Source organism: Carassius gibelio, chromosome B1, assembly GCF_023724105.1.
Source record: "Carassius gibelio isolate Cgi1373 ecotype wild population from Czech Republic chromosome B1, carGib1.2-hapl.c, whole genome shotgun sequence".
Classification (NCBI taxonomy): Eukaryota; Metazoa; Chordata; class Actinopteri; order Cypriniformes; family Cyprinidae; genus Carassius; species Carassius gibelio.
In genome coordinates, this window is record NC_068396.1 from 31494905 (window position 1) to 31512344 (window position 17440).

Genomic DNA, 17440 nt, shown 5'->3' on the forward strand with positions numbered 1-17440 from the left:
CAGTACTAAAACAATACATAATAATAATAATAAGTCATTTATGCCAGTAGACCTCACTGACCAGTTTTTTAGGAAAAATGCACCAAAGCTGTTCTCCCATAAGACTTTTCATTTGTCAGTCACTTTGAAATAAAGAGTCAGCTAAAGGAGTAAAAGCATTGAGCATGTGTGCAGAGCTGCTGTTTCTCTTTCTTTCATTTTAGGCTGGTTTACACACTTTCAGCTAGAACTGTAATCGCTTGACCGTCATCCTTTTGTTCGGTGTCTGTTTGCAAAGCTTTAAATAATACTAGTCTTCCATCTCAGCAGTGCGTGATGAATGCAGGCCGCTGAACGCTGCATCGATTCCCCTTATGTTCCAGAGCAAACTTCCTTTTCTGTCACTCTTATAGTAGTTGTTTTATCAGCTGATGTCCTTATTCAGCCTGTTGTTTGGTCCCTGTGAGAGATGGATGGCTCTCTCACAGTGACACTAAATACGATGATTGATGTGCTTGTGAACTCTTCCTCTCTCAGGTCTCCCATCGCAGAGTTCCTGTTGTCCGGTGGCCCCAGTATGACTTGGCTGGTTGGGAATAAGTTGATCACCATTACGACCAGCGGTGGCTCTCGAACCCAAGCCCTTCTGGGTCTGGACATGGCAGAGAAGCCCGGAGGAGGAGAAATGACCAGGTTACAATCGTTTCAACATAGATGGCACCAACCAGTCATGCTAGTGCTATGGGCTAACGTTTTAGCACATTGCTAACATGAATTAGAATGTGCTAGCATGTTTATAAAATGAGTCCCAATGTTCATATTGTCCATCTTAAATAGTGTGTGAGATTAGAATAAGTGTGTCCCAAAGCAGAGGTTGCTGAAAAGTGTATGCCATGCACACTCTGATGGCCAATATTACCCACAATCCACTGCGCTTTGGTGAAGGATTCTATCCAGAACTACAAACACGTAAAAAAAACTACAAACATGGCAGAAGATAGATCGATGGATAGATGGATAGATAGAAGATAGATATATAGATGATAGATGGATGGAAAGCTGGATAGATGGATGGATAGATTGAAAGAAGGGTAGATGGATGGATGGATGGATGGATAGATGGATGGATAGATAGACAGATAGATTGAAAGATGGATAGATAGATAGATAGATAGATAGATAGATAGATAGATAGATAGATAGATAGATAGAAAGAAGGATAGATGGACGGATGGATGGATGGATAGATAGATAGATAGATAGATAGATAGATAGATAGATAGATAGAAAGAAGGATAGATGGACGGATGGATGGATGGATGGATAGTTGGATGGATAGATTGAAAGAAGGATAGATAGATAGATAGATAGATTGAAAGAAGGATAGATAGATAGATAGATAGATAGATAGATAGATAGATAGATAGATAGATTGACTGAAAGATGGATAGATGGATAGATAGATGGATAGATAGATGGATAGATAGATGGATAGATGGATAGATTGAAAGAAGGATGTATGGATGGATGGATAGTTGGATGGATAGATTGAAAGAAGGATAGATAGATAGATAGATAGATAGATAGATAGATAGATAGATAGATAGATAGATAGATAGATAGATAGATAGTTGAACGATAGACAGATGGATATATAGATAGATAGATAGATAGATAGATAGATAGATAGATAGATAGATAGATAGATAGATAGATAGATAGATAGATGAATTGATGGATGGATGGATAGAACATGGATATATAGATGATAGATGGATGGATTGATGGATGGATAGAGACAGGAAGAGGAAGAGCTTCATGTGTCTGTGTTCACTGCTCTGAGTCTCAATATAAACACAGTACACACATTACTGTTCTGCAGGTCTGACCCGTCCTTACACACCCGACAGACGAAAGAGGCTCCTGCCAAACTGGAGTCACAGTCGGGTCAGCAGATCAGCAGCAGCACTCGCACCCGCGTCCGCTCCATATCAGGTGACACACACACGCACGCACACACACACACACACACACGCACACACACACGCACACACAGACGCACACACACACACACACACACCCACACCCAAAACAAAATTTGACATTAAACTGAAATTAATTTTAAGTTTAAAATACCAACATGTCTAAAACTAACTAAATAAAAATATTAAAATCAAAACTAATAACAATAACCTGAAATATATAAAAATAAAAGCTAGTTCAAAACATGAATGAAAACTATAATAGTACATAGTGTTAAAGTAACACTGCTCTGTTCAACATACAAGAATCATGAATTCAAACTAAAGCATGAAATCAAAATGTAGTTTCTTTTTTTTTTTAGCTGTGAATAATCCTTAAATGCATGTTACTTTAAAATAAATGGTCTAGTATATAGTAGAGTCATTATCATAATTGCAGCTAATAGGAACTGAACCATAAAACCATTTTTGTTACCCAAAATAAAACAAATGTTAACTGACATAAAATATACAAAACAACTAACATTTCTAATTTTTATTTGACCTTAAAGTGCTAAAATAACTAAAGAAAAATATATAATAGAATCGAAATGAATTAAAAAATAGCAGAAACTAAATTCTAAAAAATTTAATTAAATGTGGAAATTATACAAATAAAAACTAATTCAAGATATGTAATATATTAGTACATAATGGTATGCAATACTTAAAACTAAATAATAAAAGTCTTATAAAACTAAAAGTAGTAGTACTAATAAAAAAGGAAATAAAATGATTGAATTTTACATTTTAACAAATAATGATGGTCAAGATGGTGAAGTCACTAGAAGCCCCTCGTGGTTCCTCTGTGCAGGTGGTCACGCTCTGCGGGCCGGGCCGGCTCAGAGTCTCAGTCCTCTGGTGGCGTCTCCTGAGGGGGAGTACAGCGGCCCTCTGCCCCCGCCGGGACCCCCGCTGGAGGTGCTGGGGTCCCAGAGAGGAGTGGACGAGCACTCGGCGTCCTCCGCATCACAGTCCTCAGCGCCGCTCAAAGACAAGTCCAGCCTGGCCGAGTTTGTGCCCGTGCTGACGCAGGGCTGGGCCGAGATCTTCATCCGCAGACCCTCAGGTACCACACAGACTTACCTCCTAACCTCGTCCCGGGCCGCAATTATCACCCTCTCGCTCTCAATTATGACACATTTGTGCAGGCACTAAAATTAAATCATCATAACTCCATTCCAAGGGCATTTGAGAGGCGCATGAGTGATCTTGCGTCCCGCAGGGCATGCCATGCCATTTCCAAAGCTTCATAATAGTTTGACTCAGACCTGCCGTGCCCACGGGCCCCATTTTCCTCAGCTTTTCTCCTCCGTCTGCCTCTAAATGAAGAATAGCTCGGGAGCATTTATCAGATTTGTATTTTTTTGTGCATTAATTGCGACGTGTCCTTGAGTGCTTCACTTCTTGAAGAATAACACGTGACAAGATGCTTTTTCAGTGCGGTTCCTGAGGATTTCACTGTGTTGCTGTTGTGGTCTTGTCACTTTTTGTGCATATCTTTCTTTCTCATGTCTACTTAGAACCATTTTTTTGTGTTTTTATATTTCTTCTTTCTTTTTTTTGTAATCTCTCTCTTTTGCTGTCTTTCTTTGAGTTGAGTTCAGTCTGGTTCACTTTATATTATGAGAAACAGTCAAAAGGCTAATAATAAAGTACTCAAGTCAATCAAGTTATCAGTACTGTAAAATAAAAATAAGGTTAAAATTAAAGTGTTTGTTGTACATTTTATATATTTTATTAATAAATGCAATTAAATGTAATACAGTTAAATTTATATATTGATATAAAATGTAAAATAATTGTACTTTATCTTTATCCAAGTATTTGTTTCCGAACAGCCAAAGGCTTCCTCTCTGGGTAGGAAGTGACATCACACATTGTAACCTGTTTGTCTTCTTGATTTTTGTTTTCAAGCATTTTACACGTAACATGTAGCCTCCTCAGATCTGGTTTTAGTCCGATTTTATGATTCAAAAGTCAAATAAAAAAATAAATGATATAAAAACAAAACATATGTTACAAATGTTGTGTACTCAATATTAAACAAGGAGTAGATCACACTGTGAAGTGTAAAAACAATCTAATGCATGAATTTGTTATAATGAGTAATATACATAGCTCTATTGTTTACATTATTTTATGTATTTTAACAGTTTTGTTCTCTAAAACTACATTATTGCTTGCTTTTTATACTTTATTTGAACTAATATTATTGCCTCATTGCTATTATATATGTATTTAAAGTAATTTTTAAGGCTAGTGTTCACTTATTCCTACTTTTATTACTAAAAAAAATAAGTATAATTATTTGATTACTTTAGTAACTGCTCGGATAATCAACCAGTTACTTGTGACAGTCTTAATAATCAGATTAATTTGTTTTCTTAACAACCGTTATGTGTCACCGTGTGATGTTGTGAAGATACACCAAAGGAAATGGATTCTGAAAATATTGATCTATTTTCTGTAATATATTTGTTTCCTCTGATTAGTTAGAGTCATGGATCATGTTTTAAAGCGTGCTCTGTAAATCTGCTCTCAGGGAACACCAGCTGGCTGATGTGTCTGGAGAACCCGCCGAGCCCCTTCTCGTCTGAGCTGGGGAACGTCCCGCTGCAGGAGCTGTCCAGTGTGCTGATGGCCATGGACGGGGTGAAGGAGCCCCAGAGCGAGGCCCCTGTGCCCCAGCCGCAGGGCAGGCCCTGTCCCATCCAGCGCTCCAACACCGGTGAGCTGCCGCTCTCAAAACAGCACTGTTTCAGCTTATGTTCCTGGAGTTTATAGAGGAGAAATGTTGCGAGCGAAGTACTGCAGCTGAGTCTGAGAGTAGCATACTACAGTGCTATACTACTTCATACTGTTTATACAGTTCTGAAGCAGAGATTTCCTGCAGATGTAGAATTTTTATTTTTGTATGCACAGAATATATTATGAATTTTAGTTAAGGTTTTACATTTTAATTTTTTTTGTTGTTGTTGTTTTCTCATTTTTATTAATTAATTGCTTAAAATATAAAATGAGAAGTGTAAAAATATATATATTAACTTTTTTAATATTGCATTTAATATATATATTTTTAAATGCTTTAAATTTTATTAACTATGATAACCCTGAATAACATGAATCATCTTATTTTATATTTAATATAACCATTATTGTTGTTTTTATTATTATTCACAAATTATTTTCCAAAAGTTTAGACATTTTTACTCAATCAGGGATATTAAAGGTGCCATAGAATGCATTGATACCATATTTTAAATGGTTATCTGATGTCTCCAGAGTGTGTATGCAAAAGTTTATTTCAAAATAGCTTGTTGATCTTGTGCAGTTTTATTAGTTAACATCATTAAATAATGTTCTGGATTAAGTATTAAGATCCTTTACTTAATAATGTATAAAGCACTAATACCATACTGTAAATGTCCTGCAATGGAAATGTTAGTTAAGTATAATCAGGTATAAACATTACTTAATGTACGTATAATCAGGAATATTGATTAAAAGGTTTAAAAATGAAAAAAGTTGCGTGACATTCAGCCAAGTATGGTGACCCATACTCAGAATTCGTGCTCTGCATTTAACCCATCCGAAGTGCACACACACAGCAATGAACACACACCCGGAGCAGTGGGCAGCCATTTATGGGGGGACATTTCCTTAGAAAATGACAGTTATCCACTGTGTCCTCAGCGGTCTATGGAGACTCCTATGTTCGTTGGTGCATCCCAACACATGACACTTTTACTGGCTCTTTGGCGCTGACATTGTTTCTCCAGCAGCTTTAACAAGAGATAATTAATGGCGGACCGCTGCTCCTCACTCAGAGCTGTGTATATGCTAATAGGGCAGAGAGTGTCACAAATGGGCGGGACTTTCACCGACTATGACATCATAGTCTGGAACTGCTCGTGTGAAGAGACTGTTCATGATATTTTGTACATATAAAACAATGGCTGGTTGTTTTCACATACTGCGGCCACAAAACTGTGTTCAAACACCTTATAAAAGTGATTTTTGAATTCTATGGCACCTTTAAATATGCAAAATAATTATGTGCAAAATCATGTCTGGATGTCATTAGCTGAAAAAAAACAGGTATACTTAGTAGTATGCAGGGATGATAGTCCAAATGAAGAGATAAAAAGGCTCAATTAAGAATAACATACTACGTTTACTATTACATGGCAGAAATGGTAAAACTAGTATGCTGTTTCAATGCTTTAGTTACCTAGAATATTTATATAAACCGTATGTAAGAGCGCACACACACACACACACACACACACACACACACACACACACACACACACATATAGCTGCAACAGTTAAGTGCATCAAGTGTCCAACATTCCACATATTTTTTCTGTTATTTTAGTGCATCATCCGGGTGTTTACTTTTTTGGGGCACATCACACATTTCTGGATGTATTTTTTTTCATTATCATATTTCATTTGAATGTTTTATTTCTCTTATTGGCCGTGTCACCTCTCTCTAACATACAGTGCATGTCAGTGCCACACATTAAGAAGAGCAAGCGTTTGTCCTCCACAGTCCTCTTGAAGGCGCTCTACACATCTGTCGGCCTGACTCTCTCTGACTGTTTCTGTGTGTTTCCTCTGGGTCCATGCGGTGTTGATGGCTTGGCCTGTGTTGGTTTTGTCTGGGTTTGTCGCTGCAGTGGGTGCTCTGGGCTCTCTCTGCTCCCCTGAAACACCCGGCAGGTTACACAGGAGTATATCGTGGGCAGGTAGATATGTATGTGGCTTTGAGCACGTACACGCGCCGCTCGAGAGTGTTTCTGTAGCTTCCTGTCTTCATTAACACTCAACGATCCAGATCAAAGCAACTAATCAGCGCTCAGCTCGACACAGAAACAGAGATGGGATTGATTCCTGATTCTCCTTTTCCTGGAGCTCTTTTCACTTCCCTTCACACTTTTCTTGCGTCCGTGAATTTGACTTGAAAGGCATCTTTCTCCATTAATGTTTTCCTTCTCTATGTGTGATTTCAGTTTGATCTGCATGTTATAGCTGGACAGTGTGGATAAAAAAGGTTTTGAAGGGCTGAGACGTTTCAGTCGTTCTATTAAAATCCAGAATATAGGTATTTGACATAACTTGTCTGTTAACTGGTCTGTATTTAGGATCAATATTTTAGGTTCAAATGTACATGAATGTGCAAGGAAAATTGTATTTTTATAGGTGATAAAAAGTTTATATTTTGTCAAATCAAAAAGCTTTTTTTCTTTTCTTTTTTGCTGCCGTAATGAATTTTGAAAGAATGTAGTTTTGCAATCATAATTATAATTATTCTTCTAAATTAAAATAAATATTTGTCAGATTATTATTATTATTATTATTATCATTATTAAATCAGTTATTACTTTTATTTTACAATATAACCATATACTGCATAATAATAATAAAAGCAGTATTTGCCTGCATTACTAGACCTTTCAGTCAGTTAAAAATATGAATTGCATGATCTGGCAATGCACTGAATTAATCTGTGCATTAATATTTAATGCATTTTGAAGGCTAATAAAAATAAGATAAAAAAATAAAAAAACAGAAAACAAATCTAATATTATTTAGGTATTAAAATGTATATGAAATATTCTTAAATGTCTTAGTTTTTTTTTTTTACTGTATCACCCAACCATTCTTACTATTATTAGTCAGATGTAGCTAAAATGTTCAATATTAATTCAATTTTATTAAATGATTGTTATTACCATTATCACTTAATTTCATAATTTTATGCATTTGCATCAAAATATAAATTTATATTAATAAACAGCAATATTTAGCTTCATATTAGTGCTGTCAATGTAATTAAAAAAACAACTAAATTAAATATAATATTTTATAATTACATGATATTCCAAAGGATAATAAGTCAGATAATTCAAAAGAACATTTTAAGGAAGCTCAGAACAAACATGTAAATATTAAAGGGCTGGTAAATGTTTTTATCATTATTTTTCAGACAGAGAGAGAGTTTTAGCGGTGTATGTCTGCTTCAGTTTGTTTTGTGAGCTCGACGGACCCTGCGCTAGCATACAGACCTCAAATCTAACACATATAGATATCAGCTCACATCTCCATTTCACTGGGTCTCTAAAAGCATGTTCTGTAAAGCCTTTCAGTGTCAAATCCGTATTGAACCTGCTTCAACTGGATCAGCGTGTGTGTGTTTGTGCAGGTTTGGTCTCCAGATGGCTCTGCATGTGTTAGTGACCGTAGGAGAGTCTCTAGACTAATCATAAGTATCCTCTGCTACAGTGTGATGAGACGACATCTGGTTTCTTGTCTCTCAGATTCGGTTGTGTTGGAAGAAGCTGGACGGAGCAGAGCGACCGAGTCCAGAGAGCTGGAGGAGTTTGAGGGCGTAGCGTCTGAACCCATCTTCATGAGCGCAGATACAACCCCAGCCGGCTTACTGAGCAGAGTGAGGGAGTCCACACCAAACACACTCAACAGTAGACAAAACACTGTTAACAGTCATGCATTACGGTATTGTGGTACTCTGTAATAAAGGATGTAATTGTGTAAGTGACTTTGTAAAGAAAGTAATGCATTATGCTACTTTTGTGTTACGTTTTACCTGGGCTGGGATTGCGTTATAACCCAAAGGTTATATTTTTTGTGAGACTGAAGGCCCTTTCACACTAAAAGTGAAATAAATAAGTCGCAGGCTGAAGGAGAAGTCAAATCAAAGTTTATTTATAGAGTACTTCTTTAAAATATCAACGTGTGTCCGAAGTTTCAGTAAATAAATGCAAAAAAAATTCACTTCTGCTATTTGAAAAACTAATTGAGATATTTTCTTGTACATTGAAAAGTAATGTTACTTTTTTGATTTAATTTAAGCAATTTTAAAACAGTCTCCACATAAACTATATTATATATGCATGAACTGTACATTATAGTCTCTCATTTTAAGCTAAACAAATTTAATCAATGACTAGAACAGGTCAAGAATTTATATATATATTTATGTTCTTTGATTTACATTAATGACAGACTTCAGCAGGCTTCACTTTAAAATTAGCGCTGTCTCTTTAAAACCACATGCACATGATGCAGATATGACCCGTATATTCTCCAAACTCTTTATGGTCATTTAAAACTACTTTACGAGGTAACTCAGCAAATTAACTCAGTAATTCGCTCGTCGCTTATGACAGAACTGCTAATCAAGATGATCTTTTCTTCTGAAAATTTAGTTTTATTAAGTTATGCCAGAAACAGCTAATCTCTTTAAAAACTGGCTGTTTTTTTATTTTTATTTTTTATTGCATTGTTATAATTTGTAAAAGTTGTACCCACCAACTGGCTACTGACACTGTTACATTAACTCACCAACGCTGATTTTATCTCTCATTTGGCACTTGACAAGTGTTAATTTTAGACCCTGTGTATATATTCTAAATTATATAATTATAAAAATTATATATTTAAAAAATATATAATTTTTTTACGTTTTTGTGTATTTATATAGACATAATATATATACAGTACACACATATATATATTACATAAACAACAACTTCTCTTTTATATGTTATATATTAACCAGACAGTATATTTATTTCACTGGCATTGATAAATCCCAGACTGATTGCTGTTCCTCTCCTCAGTCATCCTCCACCTCGAGTCAGGACGATGAGAAGTCGACTCTGGAGGAGGTGAGTGAGGGCGGTATCCCCATCGATCAGCCTCCGCTGGGTCTCTCCACACCGGGACATCAGGAGGCAGACGTCTCATTATCTCAGGCCACCACCCTGAGCAAGTCCAGCTCGTCCCCGGAGCTGCAGACTCTCCCCGAGGCCTTCACCAAAGCTGCGGTCCAGAGCGCCGCGGACGGAGACCTGCTGAGCTCCCGGATCCCCACGGTCCAGGCCGGCGAGAGAGAGACCTCGGGAGAGAGTGTAACATCGGCCGGCCCGTCCAGCTCCAGCGTCTCCGTCTCCTCGTCCTCCACCTCCAGGATGAGGCTGGAGTTTCCCACATCTCAGCCAGGACCCCTGTCTCCCGCCGGACACAGATCCGAGGACACACCATCTCCGTGTCCGCACCCTCGTCCCGCAGGGAGAGGAAGATGGACCGAGACTCGTACCACAACCGAGGAGGAGCATCCAACGCAGAGAAGAGCTCAGGACTCAGTCCCAGGTAACATGACGGCCAAACTCGTTTTCTACCTTCATTATATACAAAATATTAGTATTTCAAATAAATGCTGTTCTTTTAAACGTTTATTTCAGCAAAGAATCATTTAAAAACCTGATAATAATCATAAATGTTTCTTGAGCAGTAAATCTGCATATTTGATACTAGATAGGCCTCAGTAATAACACAATAAACATCATTTGAGAACAACATGCTCCTAACCAGGATTCATTATTTATTACTCACACGTCGTAAAGTCCCTAGAAATGTTATCATTGCATCAAGGTCTTTTGGAAACATGTCTTTTGATTGCATCTCACTTTTAGCAGATGTTTTTCATAATGAAGATGTGCACGATGGGACATTTTGTATAAAATAATGCAAGGGAAAAGCTTCCTGTGTAATGGTGTATCAGTTCTTATCAAAACTAAAACTTTTAACAGTCTATTAAGGCTGGCCGACATGGCCAATGATATTAACAACACAATATTTATTTACCATATATAACAATATCACAAATTTAATTTACCAATAATGGGAAAAGAAAAGCTCTCCACATGTTTGTTAAACCTTGAGAATGAATGTAAAGATAATTTAATTTAATTTAATTTAATTTACAAATTTATCATTAAAAAAAGTGTCTAATTAAACAAATTAATACAACTTATTTTTTAATCGGTCTTTCAAAATGTAATGAAATAAAAGGATAATTACAACAAAACAATGCACAATAAATAGCACTGTATAACTGTATAGATTAATGAAGAAGGTGTATGATATTCTTATCATTATTACTTGAAAATTACTTTTTATTATACAATAGCGATTTAACTCTGTCATAATTTCTTCAAGTTAAACCAGTCTCTTATTTTGACGGGTTGTCGTGAAGTCTTGCTTTGAGTCTGAGTGTGTTTTTGACAGTAGTTTTTCTGAAATGAAATGATAAACCCTTATAATAGTTAGCCTATTAGCGACAATCACTGACTAGCTGTTGCTGCATTAATTTTTGCTTTTAGATTTATACACATAGGGTAAATATGTCCAGAGCTTATCATCGTTTTCGGCATAAATATATTGTTTTATGGCTCAGCCCTGTAATCGGTGACAGCGAGCGCTGACTCAGTTGTGTAATGGATGGTGGAAAGTGTGATTGTTAACACACCTGTAAAGTCTCTGAACAGCATCCATTTGATCCCAAGTGCTCTATTTTCTAGAAAAAGCTCAGCATTATACGGAGAGTAATGATACGGCTGTAACGCCTCATTTTTCCCTTGCTGTCATCATCTGTCGCCTCTGTTGACATGAAATCATCCTGCCTCCTCCGCTCGCTCGACTCACTTTGTGAAGTGAGGCTCTTTCTGAGTTGAGCGCCTTCAGATTGTTGCCTTGAATTGGAATTAGGTGTAAATGACTGCCATCTGTCTCTGTGCGGTTCACGATCGATACACTCACTATTTATAGACAGAAGCGCAGGAAAACATCGTGGGTTTACCCAAACGGGTTTCTCCTCCGTATGTGTCTGGTTTAATGGGCTTCTGTCAGACACTAAGAGCTGTTGTCTTTCTCTTGAAACAGCTCACAATGCTTTTTGCAGTTGTGTTTAAATTGCTGTTCGATAAAAAGCATGTCTGTTTTGATAAAGCCGCAATTACTTTCTATTAAGGATTGAGGGCTCTGTCACTCAGAATACACTTGCTGGATGAATAGAGACGTAAAAGGAGTAGTTTCTGCAGAGGAACATAGAGTTATGAATGTCCTGCTTCTGTCTTCCATGCGGCAAACACAGATGCGGATCAGATTTGTATCCTCAGTTGAAGTCGTGTTGGGGCAGGTTTAATGTGTCTCATGAGGTCTGGAGAGTGTTTCTTCTCCCGATCGAGCACGTATCCTCTCCACACTTCTTCACCTTTAGCTGTGATCGTTTCCTGTGTGATGACACGTGATGAAAGCTGTGCGGGACATTAACTGTAGTGTGTGCATGTGTTTGTGTGGAGGTTCAGTCTGACCTTTGCTCCTCTTCTTCCTGTCGAAAGCTTCGTCTTCCTGCAGCTCTATCACTCTCCGTTCTTTGGGAGTGAAGCCAACAAACCCCTCCTGCTGCCCAAAACTCAGGTGAGGACACCATCTCTCTTATAACTGTGTGTGTGTGTGTATGCATATTATCCATGGTAATAGTATTTTTTTTAATTTATTAATTTATGCAGATTTTGGTTTAAAAAACTGGATAAGATCAGGGTTATTATCAGTATTAACAATACTAGTAAAATAATAGTAAAACACTATAATAATAAAGTAATACCTATACCTATTATTATTTAATATTCTTTATCTCTGCTACTACTAACCATATTAATAGTTATTATTTTATTTACATTTTTATATATGTAAATTATATGCAATGTTTTATATAATTTAACAGTTTAATGTATCCATTATAATATTTATGCAGATTTTTGTTTTAAAATCTGGATAGGGTCAGGGTTATTATTTATAGCTAAAACTAAAACATTTTCATTAATCAAAATAAAACCAGCATCAACTAAATAAAATAAATAAATAAATACATATTTTGGCGAGCCAACATTTTAGTTAAGTTGATGTATTCAAATAACTATTACTAAAAAAGAAATAAAAACTAGTGCTGTCAAACAATTAATCACTCTTAATCACATCCAAAATAAACATACTTGTTTACGTAATATATGTATATACTGTGTATATTTATTTTATATATATATATATATATATATATATATATATATATATATATATATATATATATATATATATATATATATATATACATACATACAAAGACACACACATACAGTATATATTTAAAAATATTTACAAATTATTATTATATATAAATATATATATAATATATAAATGCAGCATTTTTCTTAAATATATACATGAATGTGTGTTTATATATACATAATAAATATAAAGAGCACAGACACATATATATAATGTAAACAATTTTTTTTATTTTGGATGTGATTAATGGCGACAAAAGAATAAAAAAATGACAGAATAAAACATAAAAAATGCTAAAATGTTAAACTATAAAGTCAAAACAAATTTTACAAATAAAATATATATTAACAATACTTAGAAAAATATATATTGGTATATCAATGCTACTAAAATATCACTTTGTGTAGGATAGGACTGAATTACATTCATCAGAATGGCTTTGGATTACAGTAATGAGAACTTAAAGGGAAAATAATGATATTTATTTATACAAATAATTTTCAAAAAAATATCTACTTTTATGAAAAAAAATATATAATATAATAATAAAAAATCAACAGATTTTTTTTTTTGATTTCATTCTATAATTTGGATGTAGATGTATGTTTTTCTTTGAGACTGACCCAATCCCTTTCTATGTGCCTCTTGATCGTCTTCACATGAATGTTGTCCCCAGCTGATCGATCGAGCCGTTAAGGTCCTGGACCAGATGCCTCCGTACGACACTCATAAGATCGGCGTGGTGTTTGTAGGAGCCGGGCAGGTAGAGTCACGTTCTGCTGCTTCAGAGCTCGCTGGAAGGCTGTGTGATTGACCGTTGTGTTGTGTTGACCAGGCCAATAACGAGGTGTCCATCCTGTCCAACGAGTACGGCTCCAACCGCTACGCTCAGTTCCTCACCGGCCTGGGAAAGCTCATCCACCTGAAGGACTGCGACCCCGACCAGATCTTCCTGGGAGGACTGGATCAGTACGGAGACGACGGAGAGTTCACCTACTGCTGGCACGATGACATCATGCAAGGTCAGGCCAGAATCAGGGTCACCAAAAAAAAAAACCCAAATAACAACCGCTTTCATTGATCTAAATAATCAGATATGTGAAAATATGATGCATTTATGCCAGGCTTTGAGTGTTATTATGTGAAGTTCATAAAGAGCTGATGTTAATGCTGGTGTTTGTTCCTCTGCAGCGATCTTTCACATAGCCACACTGATGCCGAACCGCGAGAGCGACAAGGGCTGCTGCAATAAGAAACGCCACATCGGGAACGACTTCGTGGTGGTGGTGTACAATGACTCCGGAGAGGAGTACAAACTCGGCACCATCAAGGTGTGTGTGTGAGAGAGAGTCCACATGCATCTCATTTCTGTTTCTGCATCATTTTAAAATGATGATATTTTGTTTAGGGTCAGTTCAACTTCGTGGAGGTGCTTATAAAGCCTCTGGACTACGAGAGTAACCTGGTGACGCTGCAGTGCCGGAAAGGTGAAACAAGCGCTTAGATTCAGAGAGATGTGTGTGTGTGCGTGTGTGTGTGTGCGTGTGTGTGTGTGTGTGTGTGTGTGCGTGTGTGCGTGTGTGCGTGTGTGCGTGTGTGTGTGTGTGTGTGTGTGTGCGAGTGTGTGTGTGTTCAGTAACGCTGTAACTCCTCCTCCTCTCTCAGATCTGGAGGGTTTGGTGGACACCAGTGTGGCGAAGATCGTTTCTGACCGCAATCTACCGCTGCTCGTGAGACAGATGGCACTCCACGCCAACGTGAGACTCCTCCTTGTCTTTTGTCTCTTTTTTTTCTGTGTCTTATGGAAGCTTAAATCGGCCACAGAATAAAACATTTATATTTTCTAAATTTGGACGTTTTACCCTGAAGTGTTGAGTTCACATCTCACAATTCAGAGTCCTGACTTTTTCCCTTGGAATTCTGACTTTCGAATTTCTCCTCACAATTAAGATTCTTCCCCTTGGTTAACCATTAAATTATTATTATTTTTTATCCAACTATTTTGAATTTCTTTCTTGTATTTTTACGGGGGGGTTTTTCTCACAATTCAGGTTAAAAAAATTTCCAAGAAAAAAAAAAAACTTAAATATTAATTTTATTGTTTATCTGAGTTTTAGTTTACATCTTACAGTCTTTTTTACACAACAGAATAAAAAAGAGATTTATAGACAGAGAAAAAAAGTGAAAAAAGAATCAGAATTGAGAGCTAAAAAGTTGCAGATACCATTTTATTTATTTTTTTATTCCACGGTGGAAACAAGCTTCCATAGTGAGTTATATTTACACAGATGTTGTTGACCTCTGCCCCCTGAGATTTATTGTGATTAATCATATTCAAACATTTTTGTTTACATAATATGTGTGTGTGTGTGTGCATATGTATTATGTATATATAAATACACATACAGTATATATTTACATGTATATACATGTACATATTTATATTCATGTTATTTATATTCATGTTATTTATATATATATATATATATATATATATATATAAACACATTTTTTTATTAAAATTAATTTCTTAATTATATACATGTATGTATGTGTATTTATATATACATAAATATATACAGTGCATACACATTACGTAAACAAATAGTTTTATTTTGAATGTGATTAATCGTGATTAATCATTTGACAGCATTTTTTTTATGCAAAAAAAGAAGGCCTTTTCTTTTTGTGTCTGACAGCATTGTATGTAATCCATTCACTTAACATTGAGAAAAGAGTTAAAATGCTTAAAGCAGAAATGTTTGCTAGGTTACTTCTAATTATTATTATTTTTTTCTGAGTACTTTTTACTTTCACTCATGTATATTTTGGGCTAGATACTTGGACTTTAAATTGAGCAACACGTCACATTACTTCCATGTAAGGTTGATTTTCGGAGTACTTTTCACGTCCCTGATTGTGGATGTCATGATCTGAGCTGTTAGTTATGTGGAAAGGATACAGAGCAAGCGCAGTAATAACAGTGTTTGCCTTAACAGGAAGCACTAATAAAGACACACTCTGTTTAACATAAATCTGCAGTTTTTCTGGGGTAGTTCTCTTCCCACCTACTGCTGATAACGTGAGAGTGTGTAATAAAGCTGTGTGGCCTCCGAGGCCCTCCGAATCACTGCCGGCTCCAGGAGAGAGAGCGCACAGCCCACTGCACACACGCAGGTCAGGGGAGGATACACACAGAACTCAGGTTTCACCCAGAACACACACTGTTTTGGGTGGACTTTTAACTTCTTGTTTCCATGGTTACAACGGAACTTTAGGAGACAGAAAGCAGTTTAGTTCGGGAATTTATGTGCAATCCTGGCACCATGTTGCTATCCTAAATCAGCATGTGTTCCAGCATACGGCACTCGCCCCTCACAGTCCAATCAACATCTGACAGAGAAAGTCTGGTCCAGTGCTAAAATCAGAAGGTGTTCACAGCTTGTGTTTTCATTCTTCAAGCAGTAATTTCAAATGATCACATTGCATTCGAACCTTTCTAATGAGAGTTTTTGTCTTGTGTAGATGGCATCGCTGGTGCATCAGTGCAGAGCCAACCCATCAGACGCCTACGCTTCGAAATGGTTGGCCAGATTGAGACACATCAAGAGGATCAGGACACGGGTACCAAAGCTCGAATATAGGATTTCTTGATCTAGATTTAACATAGCCCCAAATTTTTGTTTGGTAGTATAATGTGTATATATGTATATATCACATGGATGATGTTTTCTCCATCGACAGGCTCAGGAGGAAATTCAGTCACGCCCCACTCACGCAGTCTCTCTGACCCAAAGCCACGCCCCCATGCAGAATAAACCCGCCCACCAGCCCCCCGGCTCTGCTTCGAACCCAGACGCCGGCCAGAGGAAGAGGCTGGTGTCCACCGTCGACGATTTCACAGACTTTGTCTAGTGAGAGACCAGTGAAGTGTTTTAAATCGAGACCGAGAGACGCTGCGTTCCCATCAGTCCAGACGAACCAATCCACTCCTGAAGGCGGAGGGAGGGCAGAGAGGTTTGGTGTTAGTAAGATTTGATCACCTTTAAAACCACCCAACATGCCACAGGAAGTAAGAGATCCGCTCAGCCGGGACACAGCTTCACTCAACGCTGTGACTGTATGAATGAATTTCCCAAAGCGCTGCTCTGACTGCTGACAGATGGATGTGAAGCAGAACGACTAAACTGCACACGCACACGGTTAACACGCTTTCCTTTCTCTGCCCATCTTCACCCAAGCGTTTCTTTCTCTAGAGCAAACTTGAGTTCACACACTCATTTCCTCTGAATATGTCAAAATGTTCTGTGATATTAACGGTCCAACCGTTTTGCTTGGTTCCTGTTGTTTTCTTTGTGTTTGATGGTTATTGCTTACGTAATGAGTTTCTAATAGAACAACAGATTTGCAGAACAACAGCTAGTACGGTAAACCACATCAGAAGTGTGTGTGCATGTGTGCGCTTCGCTACCAAATAAAACACTCAAATGTGCAAATACTGC

General features: G+C 37.0%; 1 protein-coding gene across 1 annotated transcript in view; it reads left to right on the forward strand.

The window, feature by feature from the left end:
- The window catches only part of tsc2 (TSC complex subunit 2), a 38824-nt gene extending 21388 nt beyond the window's left edge, over positions 1 to 17436 (forward strand). Inside the window, 16 exon segments of the mRNA XM_052546044.1 lie at positions 517 to 672; positions 1862 to 1974; positions 2815 to 3069; positions 4546 to 4731; positions 6686 to 6754; positions 8327 to 8457; positions 9650 to 10055; positions 10058 to 10181; positions 12212 to 12290; positions 13615 to 13701; positions 13774 to 13960; positions 14130 to 14269; positions 14347 to 14425; positions 14604 to 14695; positions 16464 to 16562; positions 16683 to 17436. Of these exon segments, the coding sequence (XP_052402004.1) occupies positions 517 to 672; positions 1862 to 1974; positions 2815 to 3069; positions 4546 to 4731; positions 6686 to 6754; positions 8327 to 8457; positions 9650 to 10055; positions 10058 to 10181; positions 12212 to 12290; positions 13615 to 13701; positions 13774 to 13960; positions 14130 to 14269; positions 14347 to 14425; positions 14604 to 14695; positions 16464 to 16562; positions 16683 to 16853 (2374 nt within the window). The 3' untranslated portion in view covers positions 16854 to 17436.
- The last annotated feature ends 4 nt before the right edge of the window (positions 17437 to 17440 follow it).